At 39.3% G+C, this 10,352-nt stretch overlaps 1 protein-coding gene across 2 annotated transcripts; it reads left to right on the top strand.

Annotated features, from left to right (window-relative positions):
• The first annotated feature begins 1,810 nt into the window (after positions 1-1,810).
• Positions 1,811-9,312, top strand: LOC114643285 (uncharacterized). Of its 2 annotated transcripts, XM_051921649.1 has the most exons (5): positions 1,811-2,143; positions 7,234-7,424; positions 7,852-8,007; positions 8,121-8,213; positions 9,009-9,312. In XM_051921649.1, the coding sequence occupies exons 2-5, from the start codon at positions 7,287-7,289 to the stop codon at positions 9,294-9,296; spliced, it is 675 nt and encodes a 224-aa protein (XP_051777609.1). In that variant the 5' UTR covers positions 1,811-2,143; positions 7,234-7,286; the 3' UTR covers positions 9,297-9,312. The 2 variants fall into 2 exon arrangements, with proteins under 2 accessions (XP_051777609.1, XP_051777608.1); XM_051921648.1 differs by lacking the exon at positions 1,811-2,143 and having other exon boundaries at positions 6,360-7,424.
• Positions 9,313-10,352: the final 1,040 nt, after the last annotated feature.

The following is a 10,352-nucleotide window of genomic DNA, read 5'->3' on the forward strand; positions in this document are numbered from 1 at the left end:
GGTATAACAGACAATAACTTTGTATAATGTTAACATTTACCCCCCCGGGTGGAATTGAAGAGTCGCATAGTTTGGGGGAGGAACGATCTCCTCAGTCTGTCAGTGGAGCAGGACGGTGACAGCAGTCTGTCGCTGAAGCTGCTCCTCTGTCTGGAGATGATCCTGTTCAGTGGATGCAGTGGATTCTCCATGACTGACAGGACTCAGCTCAGTGGCCGTCGCTCCGCCACAGATGTCAAACTGTCCAGCTCTGTGCCTACGATAGAGCCTGCCTTCCTCACCAGTTTGTCCAGGCATGAGGCGTCCCTGTTCTTTATGCTGCTTCCCAAGCACACCACCGCGTAGAAGAGGGTGCTCGCCACAACCGTCTGATGTTGAAGGATGCCAGCCTTCTAAGGAAGTATAGTCGGCTCTGTCCTCTCTTGCACAGAGCATCAGTATTGGCAATCCAGTCCAATTTATCATCCAGCTGCACTCCCAGGTATTTATAGTTCTGCACCATCTACACAAAGTCACCTCTGATGATCACAGGGTCCATGAGGGGTCTGGTCCTCCTAAAATCCACCGCCAGTTCCTTGGTTTTGCTGGTGTTCAATTGTAGGTGGTTTGAGTCACACCATTTAACAAAGTCCTTGATTAGGTTCCTATACTCCTCCTCCTGCCTACTCCTGATGCAGCCCACAATAGCAATGTCATCAGCGAACTTTTGCACATGGCAGGACTCCGAGTTGTATTGGAAGTGTATAGGCTGAACAGGACCAGAGAAAGTACAGTCCCCTGCGGCGCTCCTCTGCTGCTGACCACAATGTCAGACCTGCAGTTCCCGAGACGCACATACTGAGGGCTTTCTGTAAGATAGTCTACGATTAATGCCACCAGGTATGAATCTTCTCCCATCTCTGTCAGCTTGTCCCTAAGGAGCAGAGGTTGGATGGTGTTGAAGGTGCTAGAGAAGTCCAGAAACATAATTCTTACTGCACCACTGCCACTGTCCAAGTGAGAGAGGGATCGGTGTAGCATGTAGATGATGGCATCCTCTGCTCCAACCTTCTCCTGGTATGAGAACTGCAGAGGGTGGAACTGTGGCCTCAGGTGGTGAAGCAGAAGCCTCTCCATGGTCTTCATCACATGTGACGTCAGAGTGACAGGCCGGAAGTCATTCAGCTCACTAGGACATGATACCTTTGGGACTGGGGTGATGCAAGATGTTTTGCAAACCCTCAGGACTCTCCCCTGTTCCAGACTCAGGTTGAAGATGCGCTGTAGAGGAAACCCCAGCTCCAATGCACAGGCCTTCAGCAGTCGTGGCGATACTCCATCTGGACCCACTGCTTTGCTGGCACAAAGTCTCCTCAGCTCTCTGCTTACCTGAGCTGCTGTAATTGTGGGTGGGGGGAAACTCTCTCCTATGCTGGTATCAGCAGAAGGATGGGTGGAGGGTGCAGTACTCTGAAGTGAGAGTAGGTTAGGATGGTCAAACCTGTTAAAGAAGTTGTTCATCATGTTTGCTCTCTCCACGTCTCTCTCGATGGTGGCACCTCGCTTTGAGCTGCAGTCAGTGATGATCTTCATCCCATCCCACACTTCTGTTCCAGCTTTCTTCTGTACTGCTCCTTTGCCGCCCTGAGCTGGACTCAGAGTTCCTTCTGCACGCTCTTGAGCTCATGCTGATCTCCGCCTTTAAAAGCCCTTTTCTTCTGGTTCAAAAGGCCCTTGATGTCACTTGTAATCCATGGCTTGTTGTTAGCATAGCAGCGTACTGTTCTTACTGGAACTACAATGTCCATACAGAACACTGTAAAAAGCAATTCAAGGGACCTCTAACCACCACTTAATCAAATGCATTCTATTAGGTTAAAAATTCAACTTCAATGATTTTATTAAACATTTTAATTTGAAAACATTATTTAATGTGTTGACGTGAAAGAATTATATTAGTACATATTTTAGCTTAGACTTGTAAGTAATCTGAACTCAAATTCCTTTTTTCATTTATTGAAAAACAAAATTCAAGTTCATCTAACCTAATCTAACGTTATGGCTACTTAATTTCTCTGTTTCATGAGTGGGCACGAAACTCCTCCCACTTAACATGCTGTGAGAAGATCGTAACGCCATACTGCAAGTGAAACAAACAACTACGGTGAGTGATAGAGCAGCTATTTTAATTGCTGTCAAAGGTGAATAGAACTTAATTTCTCCTTCAATAATCCTGCATTTTTATTTGCGCAATGCTGATAGGACTAGTAAAGTTACTTTACGTCTGTAGAGGTTAAGCTACGGATTCAGGCAGGCTAACGTGATGGCTGTCTAACATTAGGCAGATGAACAGGTAAAAGCTAAGTAATAGAGGAGCAATTTCAAGATAATAATTATTTACATTGCTCTAACATATAATTTACTTATTTTGCATACCCGGTTGAATAGCTCGAGTGAAATTTAGTGCCGTCCATCTTACCATATTTTCTCAACATTACTTTTTTTTTGTTCAAGCCGCTAATGATTTCTCACGTGCGTTTCAATGTTGGTTAAGGATTTTAGACGCCATACTGCCTTACTGCATGTAAGCCTATTGCCATTTTGAGAAGATACTTCATTAATTGTAATAATCTTTCTTTGACTTTACTTATTTTCCAGTTGTTAAGTTTAGAGTTTACTCCGAAGCTGTACAGCCATTTTTCTTAAAATTGCTGTTTGTTATTTTCATTTTTGTGCCTTTTTTGCAATTATTCAAAGTAGCCATTTTAATCAGGATGTATGTTAAACTCACCACCATCATCATATGTGTGTGCTTTGCCTCAACTGGATTGTAAAGTGTTCCTTTGCTTATAAAATCTGCAGGGGGGATGGAATCATTGCAATATTATAAATTTTGCCCAAGTTTGTCTTGGTCGTAAAGGTTGAATTGCATAGAACTCTTTCTGTTTGACCATAGCATCCCTAAGTATTTAGCAAAAATATTGCAGTATCAATACTTAAAGTTACTTGTTGGTTTGTCAATTACTGATTTTTCTCCTGTTTTTTTTTTCTACTTAAAATAGGTGATGCAAAGGTATTTCTCAGTTCATTAGTACTCAGAAGCTGGCTAATGCAGTGGGACTGCAAAATGTGTAAATTTTCCACCTCCTCCAAAACAGTGTTGTTAAAACATTACAGGTTATACCATAATCACAGTGGTCAACCTCTGCCTTGTCTTCACTTTGGTTGTTTTTGTTCCTTTAAAAGTTGGGGTAGTCTCAGGTCACATTTATCAAGAAATCATTCAAATCAGGAAATGGTTAAATGTGAGGAAAATGTCTCTTTTACTTGCCCGTGCTGCAATAACCATGCAATCTTCACAGAGAGAGAGTTTTTTGAACACCTTGGTCAACATCTGAAAAAACATGAGACTGTTACCTGTGTTTTCAAAAACTGCAATTTCAAAACTAACATTTATGGGACATTTTCCTCTCACAGAAGTCGTAAGCACACTCCTCACTCACTGCACAACTTCAAAGACAACCTGCTAACAAAGAATGTACGTTCTCCTAATACAGAGGATTACAGTGACTCTGTTAATCAAGATGGTGAACATTCTGATACTGGTGATTTTCAAGTTGATAACGTGAAAGAATTGCCAAACCTGATTGAAAGAAATTTGGCTTTGTTGTTGCTAAAACTAGAGAGCACTTTTAACGTATCCACCAGATGTATTGATGAGGTTGTTGAAGAATTAAATTTTATTTCTCAGTCAGCATCAGGTCCTATCATTAAAGACATTTTACAGTCTTGTCTGAACCGGCACAATTGTAAGATTGATGAGTCTATTTTGTCAGACATAGTGACAGAGATTTGTGAGACCAACCCCTTTACCAGTGCTCTGAAGAGCAGTGGTCCTCTGTCTTCTGCCTTCAAGAGAAGGGCATATTTTAAGGAACACTTTACTGTGGTGGAACCAATAGAATATGTACTTAGTAGAGAAGAAGGAAATAGCTTCCAGTATGTTCCGATTCTGAAGACATTATTTCATCTTCTGAGTAGGAAAGAGATCCATGATTTAATCTTGTGTAAGGGAAACATTCAAAGTACTCATGAAACAATGTACAGGGCATTTTCTGATGGCATGTATTATAAAAAAAATGAGTTGTTTTCTGGTGATAATCCTACCATTGCTCTTATTCTCTATGTTGATGACTTTGAGATATGCAATCCTCTAGGCACATCAAGGAAAAAACACAAAATCACAGCTGTGTACTGGGTGCTAGCAGATATCCCCGCACTGCTCAGATCTTCATTGACCTCTATTTTCTTGGCAGTTCTTTGCAAGGCTGAGGATATTAAACGATTTGGTTACAGTACTGTGCTGGAGCCACTGCTCAAAGATCTTGTGAGCCTGGAAGAAGAGGGCCTCTATGTCCCAGCATTAGGCAAAACAATAAAGGGCACTGTATTCAGTGTTGTCGCAGATAATCTTGGGGCACACTCTATCGGGGGATTCATTGAAAGCTTCTCTAGTTCTTATGTTTGTAGATTTTGTCTGGGTCAACAGTCACAGTTTCAAGTAGGAGAAGTCAGGACAGGAGCCTTTGAATCAAGAACCAAAGAACGGCATAAAATGAATGTTGAGACTGTGCGAATGAATACGTCTTTGACTCATGTCTGTGGTGTCAAAAGACAGTGTGCACTGACAGAGAAATTGAAATATTTTAATGTTATATTTGGCTACCCACCTGATGTGTTACATGATCTGTTTGAAGGTATAATCCCTCTAGAGCTGGCTCTGTGTCTACAAGTATTTATCAAGAGGAAATACTTTACTCTTGATGAGCTCAACAAACGCATCAAAGGGTTTCCTTACAAATGGACAGACAAGACAGATGCACCACAGCAGGTCCCTCTGAATTTTGCAGGACGAAAAAGTGTTGGAGGAAATGCCCATGAAAACTGGTCTTTGCTGCGGCTCCTGCCACTTATGGTTGGATCAAAAATCCCTGAGGGTGAACCAGCATGGGAAATTCTTCTAGTGCTGAAAGACATCACTGAGCTTGTTGTAAGTCGGGTTCACACAGAAGAGACCATTCGCTATCTTGATAGTAAGATTTCTGAACACAGGCACAGGTTTCTGCACGTTTTCCCACATGAAAAACTCATCCCAAAACATCACTATCTGGAGCATTATCCACAACTAATCAGGGCCTATGGTCCAATAGTATTACTGTGGACTATGCGTTTTGAAGCAAAACACCGCTTTTTTAAGCGTGTTGTCAGGCATACTCACAGCTTCAGAAATGTTTTGCTTTCATTGTCAATGAAGCATCAGTTGATGGTTGCTTATAACCAGTATCAACCCAGTGTTGTGAACCCTGTCTTACAGGCAACAAAACTGTCCACTGTGGATGTTACTGTGCTAAGAGAGGATATTCATCAAGCGCTAGAAACTAAATTCCCTGGTGAGGCACGTGTCCAAATAGCAAACACTGTGTGTTACAGTGGCACAAAGTATGCTATTGGAATGATCTTGGCTAGTGGTTCAACAAGTGGATTGACAGATTTTGTAGAGTTGATACAAATCATTGGTGTAAAGGGCATTCTTGTTTTCATTGTGAAATGCTTAAATGCTTGGTCTGTTGAGCATCTCAGAAGCTATGTGCTTGAAAAAACACAAATGGTGAAAGTGCTAGAGCTAGGAGACTTGTCAGACATGTTCCCATTAATACCTTATATGCTTGGTGGAAAAAGCATTGTGACTCTCAAACACTATATTTATGTTCCATAGATGTTATTGGGGCCTTCAGTGACATTAATGTTACTTTTCAAAAGAAGACATTTAAGGGCAACTCACTCTAAACACACTACACTAGTACACTAATACACTAGTGAGGATATGTAAATCTAGGGAATTCATTTATTTAAATTGTTGTTTGTCTTTAGCATTGACATATGTCAGTGTTGAGAAGTAAGATATTGGCATGTCAACATATCATCCTGCAATGAAGTGTGTCTCAATACCACGGTTGTTTGCCAACCCAAATACAGTGTTATTTACAGGTAACAGTTAATAGTCTTGCAAGTTTTAGAGCTGAATCATTCTGAGGCTACCATGTCCAGATGATCAGTTATCCCTGAATCAATGGCGCTTTGGCCTTCATATTCTAATAGCCTATATATCATTTAAAAAGCAAAATGAGTTTGTAAAGTGACCTTCTGGCACTGTTTTAGGCATGAACAATGCTTGAATAAACACTACATTAACTCTTAATATAATAGTAAAATCTGTGTAACTATGCATAGAGCATGCCCAAAGAGTAATAAGTGCTGTGAGCTGCCTGTATCATTACACCCATACTTTTCATTAAGAATAATTATTACTGAAAGAACAAATATTTTGTGCATTACAGATGTCACAACCTGCCCATCTCCGAGTGATTCTTTCAGACCACGATGTCCAGAAACTGGCATTACCCTCTGGAATCCCTAAGACAGTTAATGAACTTCACTCAGCTGTCCAAGCTGCATTTGGAATTTCTGAGGATTTTTGCTTGCATTACATGGATGTTGATTTTTGTAATAATTATTTCACACTACTTTCAACATCTGACATCAAGGATAAGGACACTATAAAGGTTGTGTATATGTTGGAGACCCCTACAGTGACATTGGCCTTATCAAGTGTGGACAGCCCCTTCTCAGTCTTGAATGATAGCTTTTCTCCACCTTCTGATGATGCCTGCTCATCTGTCTCTTCCACTGATACATTGCCAGTTTCTCCAAGAATAATACAAAAAAGCCCAGCGCAACGATCAAAGGGTTGGCCCTCTGAATTTCCAATCCCCCGTTTCTCTGTCAATACAGAGCTTCTGCTTCAGTTAGGCAATGAAAAGTTCCATAAGGATGGGACCCTTTTCAGCACCAAAGACCTCATCACAATACTACCAGATATTCTTGGAAGAGTGGCTGAAGGTATTTATGAATACACTGCATATCCATCAAGTGCACAAATAAGTCAGGTAGCAGAGGCTCTCATTAACAAACATCCCTGTCTCAAAGAGCCAGGTTCCTTAAACAGATGCTATGGATGGATACAACGACTGAAATACAAGATGAACAATTTCAGATCCAAGCTTAGAGGTTTTAGCTGTCCTGAAATTGAAGTGAACTCACTCAAGAGGAAAGCAGCACATGAGCAAGCTCCTGCCAAAAATGTTAAAAAACCAAAAAAGGCTGAAGTAAATTATCTACCACCTTATCCTCAAGGTGAAACAAGTGGAAGTTTGGAGAAGGAAAGAGTGGACCTCTTACATGAAGTGATGAAGAGGGATAATTGCGTTGTGGTTGCAGAGAAAATGGCCAAGACCTTCTCTCTTCGCAGGCAGGAAATAATTTATCAGGCCCCTGCAATTAAAGACATCATTGACCGATGGCCTGCTTTATTTGATGCAACACAGGTGAGATTGTACACTCTTATTTAAAACTTATTTAAAAGTCAAAATTTTGCTTGGCATACTTTAGACAGTTAATTGCAAAGTGTTTCCAGTCCTGCTGAGTGTAGTAGTTCTCCACATAGAAGCAGAACACCAGTCCTAGCTGTGGCAATGACATTTGAGTTACACAGCAACTGATACTGAAGGTTTTGCATGGATGCCTCCCTAGTTTAAGGTCAAATTATCTGTTAACCTCCCAAGAGTGAGTGCACCTGGTACTAAAGAGCAGTCAAAACATTCAAGTTAAAGCCCAGCATAGTACATTACTGGTAAACAGTCATTGGAATATCACTAGGCTGCGTTTTGTTGTTGCTCTTGAACTATCAAGATGTTGTTTAGCTAATTGCCTGCTAACTTTAATTTTCTGACAACTTGTTTGTGTAAAATACAGATAAATGAAGAATTCAAAAGAATAACCACTGTAAGTCTTGAATCTACATTTATGGCCAAACTTGATGCTTGCACCTCCAAATTAATGGATGTTGTCTCATCGAGGGGAGGAACTTCAGGATTGAGGATAAGGCACATTAAGAATCAGCTTCTAGAGGTATGAGAACTAATCAGACTCGTCTTTGAAATTAAGCTTGCTGACTTGTCACCCTTTTGGATTAGTCATATTAGAATTTAATTTTATTCTTTTTTCTCTTTTTACTCAATTAGAACAATACAATTGAAGTACGGAGAGAGGTGGCCATTCGTTGCCTGGTTGTCTACCTTGGAGAAAAGGAACAGGACCTCTTCAAGGAGTTTAATGTAAGTAATTTATCACCGTGGAATCTACACTTTAATATTCCAGGCAAAAACCTGCTATAGATGGCTGTAATTGTTGCTGAAAACCTGTTTCACTTATAAAGTGGTTATTTTTTAAATTTTTGTTGTTTTGATACCTTTCACTGTGATACGCCTAAAGTAAGACATGACATTTTAAAAAAGGAAATTTTTCTCTGTAGACCTCAACCAAAGAATGGAAAGTCAAAAGTAAGTTCTACTGTGGCACAATTTGACATCACAAATAGTTGAAACATTCTCACTTTCCTAAAGAATGACACATTATAATGCTAGAGGATAACACAATATATGCAAGAAGGCTTCTTTAAATAATAGAAATAACCACAACAGCATGTTGCTAAATCCTGGCAATGGATTTGACCATTGTCCCATTTGTAAATGAGAAAAAAAATGATGAGTGTATTGACTTAATGCTTAGTCCAAACATATTCAGGTTTCTGATTAGGCTGCCAAACACTATCTTTTCTTTTTGGTGGATTAATACCTGACGATCTTTGCCACTATGAAGATTCTAGTAAGCTTTCGTGCTCTTGTAATACTTCATATTGGCACTTTTGACCCCAACAAACAAAAAAAGTGAGTTAAATTTGTCTCCATAGCTACTGTGTGATGGCAATGCTACTCACTGCTCAAGTTGAGCCAGTTCATGTAAGTAGATGTGTATGGTTGTGTGTTGGAATGGTTAAAATAACGTCAGCAGTAATAACACAATTCTGTTTTACTAAACCTCTTAATATACTTTTGCATTTGTTCTGCTAGAATATTGAAGAGTTTGAAGCAAACCTTGACAGGCAAGTATTGAACATTGCCATCATCAAAGACAAGAATCCAAACACTGGAACCATCCTGATCGAGGGAGCCAAAATCCTGGATGGCATTGATGTCCCAAGGTGCTGTGCTTTGCTCATGGGTTTAATATACGCTCTGAATCTGAGCTATCCCAAGGATCTAAAATGTACATACGAAGTATTTCAGAAACTGTTCCTTGAACTTGATGGACTAAAAACCAGTGGGAAAGTAATGAATCTCAAGTACAGCATTTTCTAAGAACACTTTTCTTTCAAACCACTGCCATTTTTTTTTAAAAACCCATGTTATTATTTAATCCATAAACAGCTGTTTCAATTGTAAACATTCTCAGGTTTTGTTTTAAATTTTTGTTGATTATGTGCTGTTGAAAACATGTTCATTATGGTTTTGTAATATTGTGTTCAAAGAATGGTGCTCTTTTGTCCAAGAATGTTCTTAGATCAGAGTAGGTGCTGTTGTGTGTTCGTACCTCATGATCTTTGTAAGCACTTGCTATTTTCATAGTGAGGTTGCTACTGTATATTTTTCAAAATGTTTTTGCATCCTGCAATAGAAGTCAGGTTTGACAAATTTGACAGTTGAATATTACACTGAGGCCTATATTTTTGCTGCTGTAGTATGGCTATTTGTTGAAATATATAAAAATGCAACATAATATTTCCAATAAAGTAAATTTTGCAACATTTTCATTCTTTAAGTGGCTGTAGTTTTAATAATTTAATAAATAATTAAACTTGATAAAGCTGAAAATTATAGGCTGAAAAAACTAATTACACCAACTTCACTTTTTACACCATCACAACTTTAAAATATATTAATAATTAAGTACGTAGAACTTAAAACATTCTTTAAAAATATAACATAAATTAGTTGGGACAACTTAATTTTTCTGTGCAGTGAATTTAAAAAGTTCTGTGTATCCTATAATTTTTTAAGCTGATGGTACTTAAAAGCAATTTAAGATCTGAAGGAAAAACCTTTTCCAGTTACTCAATGTTATGGGTTGGTTCTACGTAATTTTAACCAGAAGTTATAGTAACTTAAAAAGCTTGATGCAGAGCGTTGCGTTCATTTTTTTTGTTGGCCCAAAACAGTAGTTTTTAGAGTGAAGTTGATGTAGTCAGTAGTGCAGTCAACAACCTCCTCAATGTTTTCATTATCTCAGAACCTGCTCTGCCTCAGGGGACCACTTCCTGAATGAGCGTGACTAACATGACTCATGACTAATGGTGTCACGTGACCTTCTTGCTTTTACTGATCTAGAGACTGGCTGTCATTAAAGTGACAATGAGG

Source organism: Erpetoichthys calabaricus (assembly GCF_900747795.2).
Source record: "Erpetoichthys calabaricus chromosome 1 unlocalized genomic scaffold, fErpCal1.3 SUPER_1_unloc_16, whole genome shotgun sequence".
NCBI lineage: Eukaryota > Metazoa > Chordata > Cladistia > Polypteriformes > Polypteridae > Erpetoichthys > Erpetoichthys calabaricus.

Bases quoted from the DNA above. Each gene is read 5' to 3' on its own strand.
- LOC114643285 (XM_051921648.1), top strand. From the start codon at position 6,378: ATGTCACAACCTGCCCATCTCCGAGTGATTCTTTCAGACCACGATGTC. The intron at 7,425-7,851 runs GTGAGATTGTAC...TGTAAAATACAG, and splicing joins CTTTATTTGATGCAACACAG to ATAAATGAAGAATTCAAAAG. The intron at 8,008-8,120 runs GTATGAGAACTA...TTACTCAATTAG, and splicing joins TTAAGAATCAGCTTCTAGAG to AACAATACAATTGAAGTACG.